We start from the raw sequence: 18,316 nt of genomic DNA on the forward strand, positions 1-18,316 counted from the left end.
AATCTCTGGAGATACTTCTAGACACTCACTTCCCAGGAAACAGCCAACAAACAATCGCCACACTGGCAAGTATCGAACTGTGCATAGACCCAAAGATCCTCCATTGGGCCATACACAGTTTTAAACCATACAAATCTGCAGGTCCAGAAAAAATCATACACACATACAGCACAAATTCAACATGCGGGAAATACAGCCATAAACTGGATTATAGACATTTTTAGGATAATAGCCTACGCGGACGACGTTGCTATCATCTTCACAGGCAAATACCCCCAAACGCTATGCGATCTCATGAGCGAAAAACTCTGTGTTTTGTCCAAAAATAACGGACTAGGAATTAACCCCTGAAAGACCGAGCTGGCTCTCTTCACTAGGAAGTATAATGTACTAGACTTAGTCCCACCTATCCTCAACAACCAAAGACTTTCCTTCAGTAGCAGCGCAAGATACCAAGGCGTAATACTTGACAGAAAACTAAACTGGAACTTGAACCTCACAGACAGATACAAAAAAGCATAATTAGCACTCTTCACGTGAAAGGAAGCAATCGGGCTCAAATGGGGCATGACACCCTATATAGTAAACTGGATATATACGGCCATCGTCAGACCAATACTACTATGGGGTATGGGGTCGTACTATGGTGGCCGGCCCTAAATAAGAAATCCAGCATAAAAATGCTAGCAAAGATGCAAAGAGCCGCGGCACTCTGCATCAGCAGTGCTTTACGCACCACTCCAAACGAAGCCCTAAATGCCATACACAACATCTCAAGCCCAAAACTAGCTGGCATGGAACAGGCTACAGTAGCGGCAATCAGGCTTAGAGATAACAAACAGTAGAACCCACAAGAAGCGGGTCACTCGTGATTCCTAAATCACAATCAAATAGTCCCCTCCAGGACAGACTACTGCACTCCAATGGAGTGCATACAAACACCGTTCAACACAATTATCCCACAGAGGGATGAGTGGAACTCACAGACACCTGAGCCCCAGAATGCTATATGCTTCTATACGGACGGGTCAAAACAGACTAGGAGGAGGAGTTTACTCCGAACAGCTAGGCTTACGCATCTCTTCCCGATCATTGCAGCGTCTTCCAAGCTGAAGTAGCAGCAATAAGGGAGGCCCTAAAACATTTAAAAGCACTAAAACCGGAAAGCTCACACGTAAACATATTCAGTGATAGCCAAGCAGCTATCATCTATCAAGCAGCGATCATCTTTACATGAGATGACACAACAATTTGTAATCAGCCTTATATCGGTACCCGGACACAGGGACATAGAAGGCAATTCCATCGCAGATGAACTAGCTCGAGAAGGCACTACCGCGCCACTCATACCAGAGATGGAGTGCATGAGTATGCATTTAGCCACATGTAAATTACTACTTAGGGAAAACCAAAACGGAAAACACAGACAATATAGGAAAATACCACACACTGCCGCCTAACACGTCAAATATGGCCAAAAATAAGCTTAACAAGAGAGAACGCTATAGTCGAGTTCCCCGACTATCTGATACCCATTACTCAGCTAGTGGAAGGGAGAAGGAGAGTCTTAAAAACAGTTTTTGGCGGTTTGTAGGCGTTATGGTGGGCGTGGCAAAAAGTTGTTTGGCAAATCGATAGAAATTTACAAGACCAACAATGAAAAAATATCAAAACATTTTTCAAAAGTGTGGGCGTGGCAGTTTTGGGCGGTTTGAGGGCGTTAGAGTGGGCGTGGCAACATGAATCGACAAACTTGCGCTGCGTCTATGTCTCTGGAGTCTGTATGCTTTATCTCAACTTTCTAGCTTTTGTAGTTCCTGAAATCACAGCGTTCATACGGACGGACAGACAGACGGACAGACGGACGGACGGACAGACGGACAGACGGACATGGTCATATCGACTCGGCTATTGATCCTGATCAAGAATATATATACTTTATATGGTCGGAAACGCTTCCTTCTGCCTGTTACATACTTTTTAACGAATCTAGTATACCCTTTTACTCTACGAGTAACGGGTATAAAAAGCTTAAGTTTGACCAGAGCAAACCTCAGTACTGCTATGAGGCATTGGTTGATAGGCACCCATGCCAGAAGACTAAATGGCCCGTATAACGATTTCTGCCGTAGCTGTAGGGCATCTACTATGCTACTGCCCAGCAATGCAAGCGAAAAGACTTGCTCAACTAGGAAGCAGATACCTGATAGACACGTCCGACCTGTTCGACACCGATCCACATCGATCGCCTCTGGCTGGGGAAACTGCTAGCTTTACACGAACCTCGACGAGTAAAGGAGAAAAACATACACGGTATCACAAGGGACCTTTAAGGTCTAAGTGCGTCGGTCTGATCCGACGACCGGTAAAACCTAACCTAACCTAATCTAGTAGTGCCAGCAAGATCAATAAGGCAGCGATGAATTCTAGGGTATGCTGCACCAATGCTATTTCCCCCTTGTGGTCGACCACCTCCACGGTGTTGATAACATTTGCTGTGTTGTCGGAGGCTATAGACTCCTTGCCACCCATCTTGAGACTTCTATGGAATTCGGGTTTTCTTTCAAGCGTGTTCCTTTGATTGGTCCGGTATCCTTCCGAAATTGGTCCTGTTACTCTAAGGCTTGATAGCGTCCTCGCTCCTCGAAACTTTTCCTTTGACTGAAGTTATCCCGAGTGTTGGCTTTCGGGAGTCTTCCAGGATATTCACTTTCGGGTGTTCACTTTGAGTTTTCCCGGCTATAGACTTACGGATAATCGCCGGGTATGAAGTATGGGTATTTACATCCGTGGTACAGGAAAAAAGACCGACCGGAAGCTTCTACAAGCTGCAGCAAAACAGGTAGAGTCTCTGGGAACACGTAACCTGCAATGTTCAAAAGAAAAAGGAGGAGTTAATGAGCTAAAAAAAAGTTATGGGAGATAATATTACGTCGGCATATTAGTGTCCTTGCCCTGGAAAAAGACTTGGGCCGACTGAAAGGCACCCCATTTTCAGGCACAAGGTTGCTCGCCGTATTTAGGTCGTAGGATCTTGGTAAGCCTCTCACCTCTCTAACACACCGATAATAAATATTAGAAGTGTCAGAAAAATAATTATATTGTTTGTCAGTCATCAGTCCTCACAATCCTAGCCGTGGCTTGATGGTAAAACAATCGGGCAAAGTTTTGATCACATTCCTCCCTTTCAAACGTCCGTGTGCCAAAATGATCGTCGCAGTTCAATACGATCCCCTTTACTCAAGGTGTCTGTCCAGTTACGTCATCACTTTTGACCTACTCCACTTCACGCGTGAGCACCCATTTAGAAATGGATTCAGATACTTGTTCTACAGTGTTTGATTTCCCATTATACATTTATTAAATAAAATATAATTGGCAGGGCCAAGTGTAATAACAATAAGTTCAAAATTATTGGAGCTACAGTAATTGACAATAATTTTGTAACGAAAGGTATCAAAACCGCTGCGGGGAAACGGTGCACACGTCAGCAAAACTGCAAACTATTCTCGACTACAAACGTAGTCGTGTTAAATAATAAAATGTTAATATTAATCAGTGAAAGTGCATTGCCTGGAGAGCACCAAAAATAATATATTTTTAATGCCTACAACAAAGGCATGTTGTACATGAGACGAAATTAAGTTGGCACAAGAATATAAGTATGGATACAGATGATTGAAAAATCATGGAACTGTGTTCCGTCGAACTTAACTCAATCTAATCCTATGCGATGAGATCTTGACATATATTATAGATAAGAACGTAATGCACAGAAAACAATAACAAACAAGAGAGGAGTCGTGTCCCGACTATCTAATACCCGTTACTCAGCTGGTAGAAGTGCAAAGGAGAAATTTCCATACTGACAGTTTTAGGACGGTTTGTGGTCGTTAGATTGGGCGCGACAAACTTGTTTTTTGCAAATCGATAGAAATTTACAAGACTAATCAGACATGCTCCGGCAATCGTAATTTTTTTTTCCAATTCCATCTTAGTCTTACGATTTCATTTTTAGGTGACCTGGTTTTCGCAACATTTTTGCTATTGTTTTGCTTTTGAAATGTTTCGTTTCTCATCGCTTCTTGATACTCAAACAACTGTTTTATTTTATTTGTCAAAATCAAACAACGTGAAAAATGCCTTTTATATTTGCAATAGCTTGTTTTGAAGCCAGGAAAAGGCACAAATTGGAGGGCTTGAGAAAATCTAGAGTTACCACCTTCTTCTCAATTTAAATTCCGATGTTCGCAAATACTTTTTAACAGCACTTAGACCATTTAAGTAATTAAATTAAATAGCACTTAATTAAACAACACTTTCGGCCTTTCTTTAAATTAATTAATAAATCCTTTTATATTTTATAAGTACCTGCCTGGTTCGTTTCACAAACAGTATGGCAACTTTCAAGATAACTTTTGGCGACGTACTTATCGACCCCTTTGCCAAATCGAACATTTTTGTGGCCGACGGTAACACTTTGATTGTCAAATATGAGTATGTTGTCAATTATCAATAGACCACTGAGTAAACTTGTCTTTTCCCTTAGTAAATAAGATCTGATTTGATATTAAAATGGGAATTTACTTTTCATTTCGGCTAGACAAAAGTGCCGGTTTTACAAATCGAAAAGTTCTTAGGTACACCACTAAATTATTTTTAAGCAAAAGAAATCCTTGAAGCCGATTTTGTTGACTATGAAGATTTCCATTACTGAGCTAGTAGAAGAAGTGTTACGGAGAAATTTTGTTGGCACAGCAGGGACAGACATGACCAGATCGGCTTTTGATCCTAAACAAAAATTTATACACATAATAGTGTCGGAAACGCTTCCTTTTACTTGTTACATACATACTTTTAAACGAATTAAGTATACCACTTTACTTAATAAGTAACGTGAATAAAAATATTTCAATCTCCAATACAACATTCTCTTAAATTTTGTTTTAATAGAAAACATTTATCATTTATCAACACGGCCTTTGTTTTATTACGGCTCCAAGAGCAGCTGACTTGGAATCTGAAAGATTCCAACACCAAACAGTTAACGGCTCGAATAACTTGGTTAATACAGAATCTTTAGCTCACACCCAAAACATATGCGTGCTTTAATTGCGCACTGTGGTCTAAGAAAGAAACACTACTTTGGATGCTTTGTAGGATTTCAATATCATACAAAATTTGTTGATCTGAACAAAACTAGGACCTTGAATCAAAGCAATCACTTCGAAGTGATATGTGTACGTAGATTAATGAATGAAAATAATTCCTAAGGAACAACGCAGGCAAAATTTGATTTTTTAAATCGTGTGTATTTTTTTTAACTTGCCTACTAATTTCTAACCAATTCCCGAAAAAATTATAAACATAAAAATATCTAAAATTAAATATGGGAATTTTAAGTATTCTTTAAAAAATAAAATTCGTTCACCTATATAAAACGGGCGGCGTTTTGGGTTTTTTTATGAAAGCGTTTTCTGCTTAAGTCGAAAATTAAAAAATTTTATAGAAAGCAGAATAATAATAAACATACGTCGTAGATGTAACTCAAGTCAGAAAGTAGAAAAAATATATCAGAATGTTTAAGTTTTCTACTATCTCTATCTCTATCTCTACTATTAAGTGTAAAAAGGCTCTAAGAAAACCAACAAGTTTTATTTGAATTTTGGTATATTTTCGTGGGCAAAGCGTGTTTTTGTCAGGGCATGGTCACATTTTTAAAAAGTAGAACTGCTGCTCGTCTGCTCTCTCTGCGAGCGTTGTTCTGTCTCCATCTCTCTTTAGCTATTGTAAAAAATAATGGGCTAAAAGTTAAAGTGCTGGAATTTGTTAGAAAAAGATAACACTATTTAAATATATTTCTTTTATTATTATAAACAAAAAATTGTTCATCTAGGTTGTCTATCAACGGATACAATTTTACGCGAACTAAAATCTTTAATAATTGTTTTGTGGTTTAGTAACGCAGGCAAAGCGCATTTTATGGTGTGGTCCGGTTGCATAAAAGGTAATTTTTCGTAAAAAAAAAAATAATACACATAGTGATTCATTGTATGATTGCCAAAAACGAAGATGCTAGAGCCTGTTAATGTGAAGATGTGCTGCATTCAGCGGTCGTTGTGTATGTTTTGTGTCGCATATGTACATATTTTTTGTCTCACCGTCGCCATTTTTAATCAGTCGTTTTCACTGGTTTTCTATGGCACTATATTCATCTCTTTCTCATTTTATAGAATTAGCGTCGCGTGATGCAGTGTTGAAAAGCGTGCCATAGCTGCAGTAAATAAAAGGCCAATGTATGATAAAAGTTAATTTTTGGGCATAAGAGAATTATAGGCACCATGGAAGACCTTACCAAAAACATCATCTTCACAAATGCCATTAATGGGCAACCGGCCACAATTCAGTACCAGACGGCGGATGGCACCATTCTTAAACAGCCCAAAATAGAGGGTCAAAAAACGGAGCAACAGCCAACCTTCTATTACACGACAAATGTAAGTACTATATTTACTATATATAAATGGGGGCTGACTTCTTCATATTGTTTTCATATAGGGCAATGGCGGTACCGTCAATCTTGCTCAGCTGGCCACCACAGACGACAATAAGACGTGCTACATAGCCCAGCCTGTGGGCGGCTACAACTACGCCCTGGTCAACGGTATGCCTCTCAACCAGGGTGCAGCTCTTGGCATCGCCACGGTAGACGCACAAGGCCGCATCCAGATAGTTAATCAAAACAAGCCAATTGCAGCTGTATGTAAAAATAAGTCTCATTCATCAGACCCTAATGCTTTTCTTATTTGCAGAACACCATATCCAACATCAGCTTTAAGTGTGATGTTTGCTCAGATATGTTTCCTCATTTGGCACTGCTCAATGCTCATAAGCGGATGCATACAGACGGGGAACAGCAGCAGCAACAGCAACATAACACCCAATCAGGGGGTGATTCTATTGCCGTGGTCAGCGCGCAGGGGCTTGTACAGGCACAGAACATCATTGGAAATGGCCAGATGGGTCAGATACAGATTGTGTCTTCTGACACGCTAGAGCCGGTTCAGCAATCTGTAATGCAGCAGCAACAACATGAGTCAAAGGCAAGCAAGTGTATAAATTGCGGAAGCTCTATATTGCAGCAGACGAAACGCAAAGGTCCAAAGCAGGTGCGCTGCGAGTCCTGCATGCAAGCTGAACAAACGGCACAGCAACAACAACAGCTCTTCGTGGCGCCGGATGGTAATTGTAAAAGTTTTCCTGCCAAATGGACCATAACTAACTTCCTCTTTTGCAGGTCAAATGGCGCATCCGGTGCAAATCATATCAACGACTCCTCAGGCACAAGCACAACTGCAACAAATTGTTGCTGCACAGACTGGCGGTACGACACCAAAACGGGAGGCGAGCAGTGGGTCTGGCCACCATCCTGTGAAAAAACGAAATTCCCAGCAGATGACCAAATGCCAGAAATGCAATGGTTCCGGTGTGGTGCTATTAGGGCAGCACTCCCACGCTTCGCACAGCGGTGTGGGCGGATCGGCTAAGCAATCAGTTACTGTTAAAACTGAGTGAGTATAAATAAAATTTACGACCCAATCCTATGCTAACAAAACCAAGATGTTTGTCCTGCAGAAATCCGTCAAAACCCTTCAGTTGTAATATATGCGGCGGTCTTTTTTCACGTTACTCAAGTCTGTGGTCACATAAAAAGCTGCACAGCGGTGAAAAAAACTATAAGTGCAGCATCTGTGGGTTGGCCTTTGCTAAAGCCGTTTATTTGAAAAACCACGCCCGTATCCATACGGGCGAGAAACCTTATAAGTAATACCAGCCTACTAGTTGTAATTATTTTCTTTTTACTAATTGTGTTATCTTTATACAGATGCCAAACCTGCGGCATGCAGTTCTCGCAGTCGCCACATCTCAAAAACCATGAACGTACGCATAGTGGCGAGCGACCCTATGTGTGCGGTGTTTGCGACAAAGGATTTGCCCGCCATGCTACTCTTTGGAATCATAGGCGCATTCACACGGGCGAAAAGCCATACAAGTGTGAAATTTGTGGATCTGCATTTTCTCAGGCGGCGCACCTTAAAAACCACGCAAAGGTGCACTCCGGAGAAAAGCCCTACAAGTGCGAGATTTGCTCTGCGGCGTTTGCTGATCGTTTTGCACTCAAGCGTCACCGCGGTATACACCAAAAGTACGGCCAAACAGCACCTCGTCAGACCAGTAGCGACGGGATGATAGTGCACAAGCAGGAGATTCCTGATATGGATGATGAGGCCCAACAGGAAGTGATTATTGGTGGGTTATAGGTAGCTTAAATAAGGTGACAGGCAGCTTAACGAAGTCACAAACACTGGCGCCCATCCTGTTCAGCTACAGTTTATCGAGGGTTACTATGATCAGTTGAATCCAACTTTGCAAGCCCCAGAACTGTCACCGAGGGCGTTCCATCGTTAATACTTCAGCTGCATATTTTCTTTCTAAACAATTATGAGGGGATGTCGGCGAAATGGGCGAAACCCAAAAACGCTTCTTGCGTCAAGCATACAAATAAACCTAATTTATTTGATAGTTTGTATAATATACTTAAACATCTTCAAAAATTAAACGCATATATGTATATGCATCGTATTTATAAGTGTTATAGGCTATTCTCTTATACAAATTGTAGGTGTAAAAAGTGGATTTATGAGGTGACGACACGAGCAAATCCGATAGGTATGAATATGCACAGGTAATAGCACACATATATAAGTTGAAAGTTATAAGCTTAAATATATTTTGATTAAATGTATCTAAAATAAGTTTGTATTAAATAATGCATAAAATCAAATAAATATTTGAATAAAATAAATTTTTTTTACTAATTTACTCCAATTGTAAGTGCACCTAGAATTCAGAGGGATCCCAGAAATACCAATATTTTGTTCACTGTCTTCATCGTTCTTATGCATTTTTTAAAATTTAGATAAGCAAAAAGTTTTTACTTTGAATTCATTTTGTTATTGTTTTACCAAATTCATCTTATTCTTACGCGACTAAAAGGTCAGTAAATTTGATTTTTTGTTATGTATATACATATATAATAAATAATCATATGAAACTTTAAATATTTATATACGTAAAAGAGTAAAATAAATTGTTAATAATTTATCTAGAAACAGATGATGTGAATTACTGGCTGTCTTCAAGGTTTTTTTAATTTAATTAAATTAATTAATTTCATTTATTTATGCAGTTTTGCGTATGCCTACTTTTAAATTAAATATTCTCAGATATGTATTAAAGTTATGAAGTGGCAATTTATTTTTAACAAGAAAAAACTAAATTTTTTAAAATTATAACTCATGAGCACTAAGCTTCATTTACATTATTAGAACTTAATTTAGGTAAATCAAGCGTATGGGTTTAGTTATTGATAAGTTTATAATGCATGTATCGTATATTGCGTATCGCATTAAATAGGTATTTACGAATATGTATACTGCTAAGGGTCCGTTTTTGAATTGGCAAAAAATAGCAGTAGTTATGGCAAATTTATATATGTAAGATTATTCAAAAACTAAAATAATCTAGTTATGTTTCTTTTAGTGACACTTATATATGTATATTTTAGATAATATAGGAAGATCTCTGTTTGTGGTTGGTAAACTTTTTATTTATGTAATTTGGTTTCTGTTCAAAAAAATTGTGATCATTAGGTTGCGTTTTACATTCCATATTAATTAGGGTAATTATATGACCATGGGCTTTGAAGATGGGTTAGATTATACTCGCCCCTCAACTGTCAACTGTCCTTTGTAAATGTGTAAGAGCTTCTAAAATCTAATACGGTCGTAAAGTCCTTGCCTCCCTCCTGCTGTTAAGGAGTCTTGGACAAGTCCAAAGAAGTCAAAAGACATTAAGCGGGTAAAATTAATAACAAAGAAGAATTTCCAACGTTAACCCACATTTACCCGCGTTTCGCATTTAAAAATAATGCCTTGTTTTAGTTGCTATAAGGATTTCTTTTTAATCTTATCAATTTGAAGATTTGTGTCATACTTTTTTTGTCAAACATATTAATACATATATTTGTACATAAATGTAAATGGTCTGTAGAACTTCGTTCAGAAATCGTTAGAACAGGGGCTTAGTCGACATACATATTACGTAATTTGAACAGACGCATACTCATAATTTTATAACTTCTACGGATCGTTACTTTCAACTTGTATATTTATACGCGTATATTTATACGCAATATTAAAATTTCATAAACATGCTTACATGAAAACCCTTACATTAACTTAAAGGGGCGAGTAGCGACGGTTAGATAAAAATGAAAACCCGGGTTAGGAGGCAGAAATACTATTGTCGTTTATTAAACTTAATAAATAAGTTCGTTCCCTTTATTAAAAGTAAATTCCGCTGGAAGTAATGCTTTTAGAGATTATTGTTTATAGATGATAGCCAATAAAGTTTAATACTGGATTAACCGGAAGTTTTTTGGTTTATTTTGTTTTGGTAACTTATTTTATCTTAAAAATCTGGAGTAGTTAAGCAAAATGTATTTGTTTGACAGTCTTTGTAATCAAATACTTATTATTCACACAAACTTTGAAATCCATTTACTAATTACTTTTCGAGCTAAATATCTTTTTTGACAAAGTACAAAAAAACTTAATTTTTTTTAATAATTATGGGATGTATGTATGTTAATAGTGTACGATGTAGCCTAAATCCTTTACATGGGTCCGCATTTACAGTACATTTTACACTTTTACGATAACTTTGGCGACCACGCCAGCAGACTTAGGCATTATGGACGTTAAAAGTGTGTTTTATTCGAGGTATAGAACTTTAAGTTGGCATTACTGTTCAAGATGGCGACCGATTTAACAGCTGTCAAGTTTGGTTTGGCAACAAACCTGAACAACGCTTGCAGAGAGTGCAATTTTATTTCTAAAAATGGTTGTGTGCGAAATACGTATAGCGCACTACGTCCATTTTATCGTCCATCAGAACAGTTAATTCGATTTACCATAGACAATTCTCTTATTGATAACTCGAATCTCCAAAGACGCCGTACGGTGCGTAGAGAAGAAGCTATTGCTGCTAAAGGGGGAAGATATCTATAGAACTTTCAAAACAAAATTTTCTTTTTCATTTAATCGAAAGATAGAATGTTTAAAAATATTTTCTTAGAATTTCGTTAAGCTGCGATAAATATTTTTCGAGATAATCGACACAAGAGAAGTAAAGTCCAGTTCCGCCCCCGCGGTGGCGCACATAACGGCCGTTTTCTCAAAACTATTTTCTACAATATGGGTGTGTCACGATTACAGGAGAACTATTCAACCAATTCACGTAAACTGAACGGCATTTGATAAAGAATTTGATCTTCAAGTCATATAAAATAAAGCTATTTTATAGTTTTTTAAGTATTATTATATCAAAAAACACGGGTAAAAATCACACTTTTCAAGAACTCATGGTTATATGTTTAATTTTTCGATATCATCAAAATCCCTCTACTACGCACTTCATTAAAGCTTTCTCATTATAATAAAAATTTGGCACTGTGACTAGATCGGTCATGTTTCCGGCATTTTTTTTTTTTTTTACAAAAAACTTTTTCTAGGTTCACGTAGGTATTTCCCCCCTTAAAGCGTAGCATTGAGGAAGACCTGAATGAGTCCATCCGCCATCGAGCACAGGAATTGGATTTGTGTCCACCTACTTAATGGAAGATTTTGCGGAAGGATCTCGGCTTGCGGGCTTATGAAAACAAGCAAGGCGTAGATTTGAATGGGCCCAAAATACGATTGCCGTTGTTGCCGCATTCGAGGTGAAGCTAATCCAAAAGTGTATGTCGAAACACAGTTCTATACAGAAAAGACTGTTTGGTGCGCTTTATGGGCTGGTAGAATCATTGGTCTGTCCTTCTTCAAAACCGATGATGATACAAACTTTTTCATTCCTATATTGAAAAACCATGCTGTCCAGGGGTTTTAGTTCCAACAAGACGGCGCAATATGTCACACAGCTCATGCCATAATCGATTTATTGAAAGACATGTTTTGTGACCGCATAATTTCACGTCTTGGCCTGTGATCTTATGATTTAACGCCGCTAGACTACTTTCTGTCGGGATATGTCTTCCTTGTCTTGTCTTCCACTTGGAAGACAACACTCGCCGTGTTATTGCCGATATACGGCTACAAATTCTGGAAAAAGTCATCGGAAATGGTTGAGATTGAACTACATCCGAGCCAGCCGTGGCGGTCATATGCCAAAAATCATATATCAAATTAAGATTATATAATTAAGATTAACCAGATTATAGTTCAGATAAATAGAATTCATGTCTATCAAAACTTTTATTGTTGTTTTATTGCAACTTAAAGTTCTATACCTCAAAAAAAAAACACACTTTAGACGTGGCTATATAGGAACATGCATGTTAAATCCTATCGAGTATTTATGGATTTCGCGATTCGGACGGACACACATACATATTATAAGCACTAACTGAATTTGACTGGGCCAAAGAATTTATTTAACTTTTTTAAGAATAACAAAAAAAGGAAAATTATGTATTTCCGCTCACTGGGAAAAATTTTAAAATACATTTTGTACAGTGTTATTACTACCAGGAAAATTGTATTACATGTTTAAAGCAGTTGATTTCAAGATCCTTCCTTACATGCGGGTGCTTTCTATGGGACACTCCGAGGTGTCGTTGAAAAGATCGGAATGAAAGGAGTGGTCGTTGCATGTGCTTTCTCTCCGAAGAGTATTGTTTTGATTTTTGTATGCTCTTGATCAACTATTTCTGGATGTGGTTTTTAAAATCTGATCATCGCCTAGTTCAAGTTGCACGAGAGCCGAAGGGGATCCTACATCTATGGTAGTAACTCGATTACCGCCATCCGCTGCTGATGGAAGCTTCGTAAGCTCATTGTCAGTGTGCACCGCCATAATGATGCATACAAAGTTTTGCCCAGTTTGCGTGTCCCGCGGATGCAATGTCACCGGATTGAACTTGTCACTCTGTCCCTCAGAGTACGTTTGCAGGCGCTCAAATACCTGCGGATAGTGTTTGCTCAGTATGACGCCGTGCGTTGACAAAATGTCCAGGATGTTTGAAAGGATTAGCTCTCTATTTCCATGCTGTCCGGGTTTAAAAGTTAGAATGAGGATTTCCGTCCGCTCCGGCACTGCCACAACAGACACCGGGAGGATTGCCGCCTGATGATGCTCTAGTTCAACCATAACTGACTTGCAGAGTTTCAGTTTGGCACAACGACTCACAAGTTGGCGTTCCCAGCGCACAGGTGCTTGCCCCATGCCCGGTGCCTCGGAAACCACACAAATTGCCACGTAAATAAGCATTTTGGTTTCCGGTTTGTACTCCGTGCTAAGCTTCAGAAGTTCGGAGTATAAGTCCAGGCCCATCTCAGCGGGCATAAGGTCTGGCCAGCGCACGTACGAAGCCTCTCCCATGCACTGGAACCCGTTTTTAATGAATCCTTCCGCCGCCTCAGCACTTCGAAAAAGCACACGCACAACGCCCCGTCCTTGAGACAGGCTGCCTTTGCGGGCCAAAAGACTCAGATGACGCTGTGAGTCGAGGTCATCTCTGCACGTGGCAAGAACCTGGCGACAAATGTTAGACGCACGCGAGTGCAGGCACGCCTTCCGATGCTTTTCCCAGTGCGCCCGCCGACATTCACGCGAACAGTATAAATGGGAACAATTGTGGCACGTCTTGTAAAGCTTTTTGGCATCACTGGGAGAGGTACTCCGGTCGCACTTGCTGTTGCGGCAGCGAACTTGTTGCCCCGATCCGAAACCGGCCTTTGGTTCCTCGATGAGTTGCAGCTGTCCGCCGATTCCTATGTCCGACCGCGTAGCTGTGAGGGTGGGGTCGCCCAGTGAAACCCGCCGTCTCTCTTTGGGGATATTTGGCTTAGGACTTACTACAGCTTCAACCGAATGCGAGCTGGACTGATGGGGTTGGTCCTTGGAATAATGCTTTTCCTGCGACGGGGCGTCCCCCTCACTCCGACGACGGAGCCGCTGCTGCTCGGCGGCTGATTGCACCTCCAGCTGCTGCCGAATAGCAACACCTGCTTTTTTTAAATATATGTTTTCGGATTAGTGAACCTTGGGTATTGGTAGTGTTTTAAAAATAAGAACAACAAAAGTCATTCCATGGACGGAAAGCAGGTATACATATGTATTTATAGGGCCATAAACATTTGATACAGCACTTCTCAGTTTAACGTAAAAAAATTATACCATAAAAGAATCACACGCTTTATTTTTTCTTAGAAAAGTTAAGGAATTGTAGCGCCTAGCGTTTAACTATTAAATAAGAGGACGTTATAGTAGGTGTGAGGGATTCTATTTAAATTGAATTATATTAATCAAATAATTTTAAAAATTGTAACGTTTTTGGCGGTTTAGAGTCCAAAATATTTTTGGAATATCGATAGAAATTTAAAATGTAAAATGGAAACGGAGTGTGCGTGGCAATTTTTTGTGATATTTGGGCGTTAGAGTTGGCATTGCAACGCTTTGAAACCAATTTGAGCAGTGCAGTTGTAGCTAGTTTTTGGAGACAGACAGATGAACAGACGGCAAAGTCCAGAATACATAAACAATATAGGGCCTTCAACCTGTTTCATACTTTTCAACTAATTTAGTATACCCCTTTACCCTACGAGTAACGAGTAAACTATAACTATAACATACGTTTTAAGTTCATTATGGAAATTTTTAAGTTCCGTTGACTGTTTTTTATGATTCACGATTTACCTAAATTAAACTTCATGCATTACTTAATTCGTAGGCTATAATGGACCAAAACAATTCGCATAAACTTTATATCACCAATGGTATCTTAAAAGATACATATATTTTATATAATGCGGGTTTAATAAACTTTCCATCTTCGCAATTTAACGATGCGTATATCTAAATAAATTGTAATTATATTTTTAAAATTTGTACCTATCCACTTTTACTGCTCTTTTTTCAATCAGCCAAAGTCTGCTATGGTCAGACAACCACAACATACTAACTTTTGTAGTATGTATTTACTTTTAAACACCGTCCTTTTTGGCTTCGACATACAGTCTACTACTGTACTTTTCCAGAAATAAAATATTCCTTTTTGCTCTACAAGTTACAGGTAGGAGGATGCGTTTCCGACCCTATAAAGTATATATATTCTTGATCACTAGACGAGTCCATCCGATGCTCGTCTGTCCGTATAAACGCTTCGATCTTAAGAACTATTAAAGCCAGAAAGTTGAGATAAGGCATGCAGCTTTCAGAGACGTAGTGTAAGTTTGTTCCTAAATGATGCCATGCTCAAAAACTGCCTATAACTGTCACACCTATACTTTTAAGCAATAATTTGATTTCTTTAAATTTAATATTTATTTTGCCCATTTCCACCCAAATTTGTCCCTATCTGAATAACATGTATATTATACTCCAGAAAATAGGCTATAAAGTTCACTCTTTTTAATCTGGTTTCCTATACGTAAGATAAGAATTCTTTTAATTTTAAATTATTGATAAAATTGAAAAGAACACAAATATTTGTGTTTTAATATTCAACCTCATACCTCATAAATTATTATGTTAAAAACGAAGCTATAGTTGTCACAATAAGCTCCATCAGACGTAATTAAAAATTTTTTTTTTACTGTTACACCTTGATTGCCCTTTCTATTGAACCATATAATTTTCGAATTCTTAGTATGCAATACCATTAGTTTTTATGCTGCCTTACGATTAATAATCACTTGTTAATCCGACAACTACAACCTTTGCAAAATCTTCTGATGCGTTTCGTCGCTACGTGGACTTCCGCATTAACGCCAGCAAACTGTGGGGATGTTTTATATTTAATCATAGTATAGAGACGATATTTCGCAGTGATATTTCGTAAGTTCAATGAAAAGCAAGCCATAAAATGTAATGTGTAAATCTTTCTATCTATTTCAGAATCTTGCCTACTATTGATAATTTGTAATATTAAAAGTAAACTTACAGGTTCATACCTGTTGTCGCCGAATTGGGGGTGTAGCTTATGTACGAATTGCTGATCTGGCCGGATAAGAAGGTAGGTGGCAGTCCTAATAGCGAGGCTAGGACATCTTCTAGCGAGGCGCTGCTTAACGACCGTTCGGCCGCTATATTACTTGTTGGTACTGTTAGTGGATCAAGCACGCCGGGAAATGACATTTTTGAATGTAATCAAAACAAGAGAGAACGCTATAGTCGAGTTCCCCGACTATCTGATACCCGTTACTCAGCTAGTGGAAGGGAGAAGGATAGTCTTAAACCCAGTTTTTGGCGGTTTGTAGGCGTTATAGTGAGCGTGGCAGTTTTGGGCGGTTTGTGGGCGTTAGAGTGGGCGTGGCAACATAAATCGACAAACTTGCGCTGCTTCTATGTCTTTTTAGCTTTTGCAGTTCCTGAGATCTCGACGTTCATACGGACGGACAGAAGGACGGACAGACGGACATCGCCTGATCGACTCGGCTATTGAACCTGATCAAGAATATATATACTTTATATGGACGGAAACGCTTCCTTCTGCCTGTTACATACTTTTTAACGAATCTAGTATACCCTTTTACTCTACGAGTAACGGGTATAATAAAATCAAGGATGTTTTTAATGGATGGGTATCAAAACAGAAATAAACTTATAAAGAGGAACAATCAGATAACCGTTAAACGCATTTTGTACTTTTTACCGAGTAAAAAAATAAAATAATACCAATTTGTAATATAATTCTGATTTTATTATAGAAACAAATACCAATGTATAGTTCGATTTTGTGTATAGTTATATTAAAATATAAAGTGCACATAAGTTACAATTCATATAAAGACATGTGTTCGATTTTTTTTGAGTCGGAAAAGTAATAATATATGTATGTATCTAAAGTAAAAATAAGTTCCACTTTTCTTGTACCGATGGCAAAGCACATGGAAAATAGCAATAATAAATGACAAAGAGTCGTTCAAGAACAAAATCATGAGAACAAAGAGATATTCATTGCTTGACTTGCCGTCGGTCATGAGTTTAACAGAGTTGGTCAAATTGGTCAACAAAATTGTTATTTTGATTTATAGTTTATAGTTTTATAGTTTAAATATCAAAACTCATAAATCTTAATTTATTAAAAACTTTTAAAGTAATGATGCCGGACGGCTAATAGCCTAAAAGTTGTGAAATTTGTGGGCGTTAAAATGATCTACATAGGTAAAAGTGTTCTTGCCGACAGATAAATGTAAGAAATATAAATGTCAATTTAAATATCAACAACTTTTGAGGGGTTGCCAATGGCTTGAAAGAAATTTTCACGCTTAAGCCCAATATTCTATCTTGAAGTTCATACAAAATGAATGATGGACTGACAGAAGGACATGCCATCCTTCTACCTGTTACATTCTTTTCTATGGACCCAGGTAATATTTTACTTTAAAAGTAACTAATATAATCGAAATCAATATTTGTTTAAGCCAAAGACAATTAATGCGAATTTGATAAATAAATGAAAGAGCAATTTGTAATTTAATAAATAAAATGAATAGAGCGCACTATAGAAAAAAATATATTTGTTTGGGTGCACATAAACCAATGATTTTTATATGGAATAAAAAAGTGCGTACGTACACAAATTTTAAATGTATGCAGATAGGCTACAAAAATGCCGTGCGCCAAACATAAAAGCATAATTTGCGGGTACCAGTGTTTCTACTTTGGTAAGCTTTCAAACTTGGATGGCGGACTCACCGCCACCGTTGCCAATACGATTGATTCCGTTCATGTGATGTTGCAGCTGACCAGCGGAGAATACAGGTGCCAGGCTGACATCCAGGTGCACTTGGTGCGAGTGGAGCTGCTGTTGCTTTCGTGCTAATCCGGGAGCACTGTTGTCAATAACGGGTGTCTGCGGGGAGTCTAAGGTCCGTGTGCCAACAAAGCTGCTTTCCAGCCAGCACCTGCAGTTAGAATTTACAAAAATGAGTGTTGACCAATATAACTTTCTGCATATTAAATAACATTTCATACGAAACATAATTGACAGCAAGCTACATTCGGAATTATAAAAACATTTAGTAGTATAAATAATATTTTGTTCCTCAATAATGGCATTTAAAAAGATGTAACAGAGGCGATTTAGACCGTTCGAAAAATAAGGTTTCTCTAAGAAAAAAAAGATTACATCAGAGAATTATAGAAACAGATAAAGTATTAAAACAACCAAAAAAATCTGACTTTAGATACA

General features: G+C 38.3%; 2 protein-coding genes across 14 annotated transcripts in view; one reads left to right on the forward strand and one right to left on the reverse strand.

Moving 5' to 3' along the window:
• Nucleotides 1–2,732: 2,732 nt before the first annotated feature.
• Nucleotides 2,733–18,316, reverse strand: part of LOC120446002 — a 42,679-nt gene continuing 27,095 nt past the window's right edge. For 4 of the 11 annotated variants that reach the window (XM_039626735.1, XM_039626736.2, XM_039626737.2 and 1 more), the window contains 3 exons: nucleotides 17,821–18,029; nucleotides 16,074–16,223; nucleotides 10,347–14,129 (listed from right to left, as the gene is read on the reverse strand). In XM_039626735.1, the coding sequence (XP_039482669.1) occupies nucleotides 12,820–14,129; nucleotides 16,074–16,223; nucleotides 17,821–18,029 (1,669 nt within the window). In that variant the 3' untranslated portion in view covers nucleotides 10,347–12,819. Of the gene's footprint in view, nucleotides 2,867–10,346; nucleotides 14,130–16,063; nucleotides 16,224–17,820; nucleotides 18,030–18,316 lie in introns of those variants that run through there. The other 7 variants (XM_039626738.2, XM_039626742.2, XM_039626741.2 and 4 more) reach the window with 7 other exon arrangements.
• On the forward strand, nucleotides 5,743–8,866 carry LOC120446003 (zinc finger protein 93). Of its 3 annotated transcripts, none has more exons than XM_039626751.1 (7): nucleotides 5,743–6,007; nucleotides 6,181–6,497; nucleotides 6,559–6,759; nucleotides 6,813–7,242; nucleotides 7,298–7,571; nucleotides 7,621–7,824; nucleotides 7,886–8,866. In XM_039626751.1, exons 2-7 carry the CDS (start codon nucleotides 6,342–6,344, stop codon nucleotides 8,319–8,321), a joined length of 1,701 nt encoding a protein of 566 aa, XP_039482685.1. In that variant the 5' UTR covers nucleotides 5,743–6,007; nucleotides 6,181–6,341; the 3' UTR covers nucleotides 8,322–8,866. The 3 variants fall into 3 exon arrangements, with proteins under 3 accessions (XP_039482685.1, XP_039482683.1, XP_039482686.1); XM_039626749.1 differs by having other exon boundaries at nucleotides 6,234–6,497; XM_039626752.1 differs by having other exon boundaries at nucleotides 5,744–6,007; nucleotides 6,234–6,497; nucleotides 7,636–7,824.

The sequence above is a fragment of the Drosophila santomea genome, chromosome 2R, assembly GCF_016746245.2.
Source record: "Drosophila santomea strain STO CAGO 1482 chromosome 2R, Prin_Dsan_1.1, whole genome shotgun sequence".
Classification (NCBI taxonomy): domain Eukaryota; kingdom Metazoa; phylum Arthropoda; class Insecta; order Diptera; family Drosophilidae; genus Drosophila; species Drosophila santomea.

What these genes read in the sequence shown, in the direction of transcription:
- LOC120446003 (XM_039626751.1), top strand. Translation starts at nt 6,342, where the DNA reads ATGGAAGACCTTACCAAAAACATCATCTTCACAAATGCCATTAATGGG. An exon ending in CCTTCTATTACACGACAAAT is followed by an intron (nt 6,498 to 6,558) that starts GTAAGTACTATA and finishes GTTTTCATATAG; the next exon opens with GGCAATGGCGGTACCGTCAA. An exon ending in ACGGGCGAGAAACCTTATAA is followed by an intron (nt 7,825 to 7,885) that starts GTAATACCAGCC and finishes ATCTTTATACAG; the next exon opens with ATGCCAAACCTGCGGCATGC.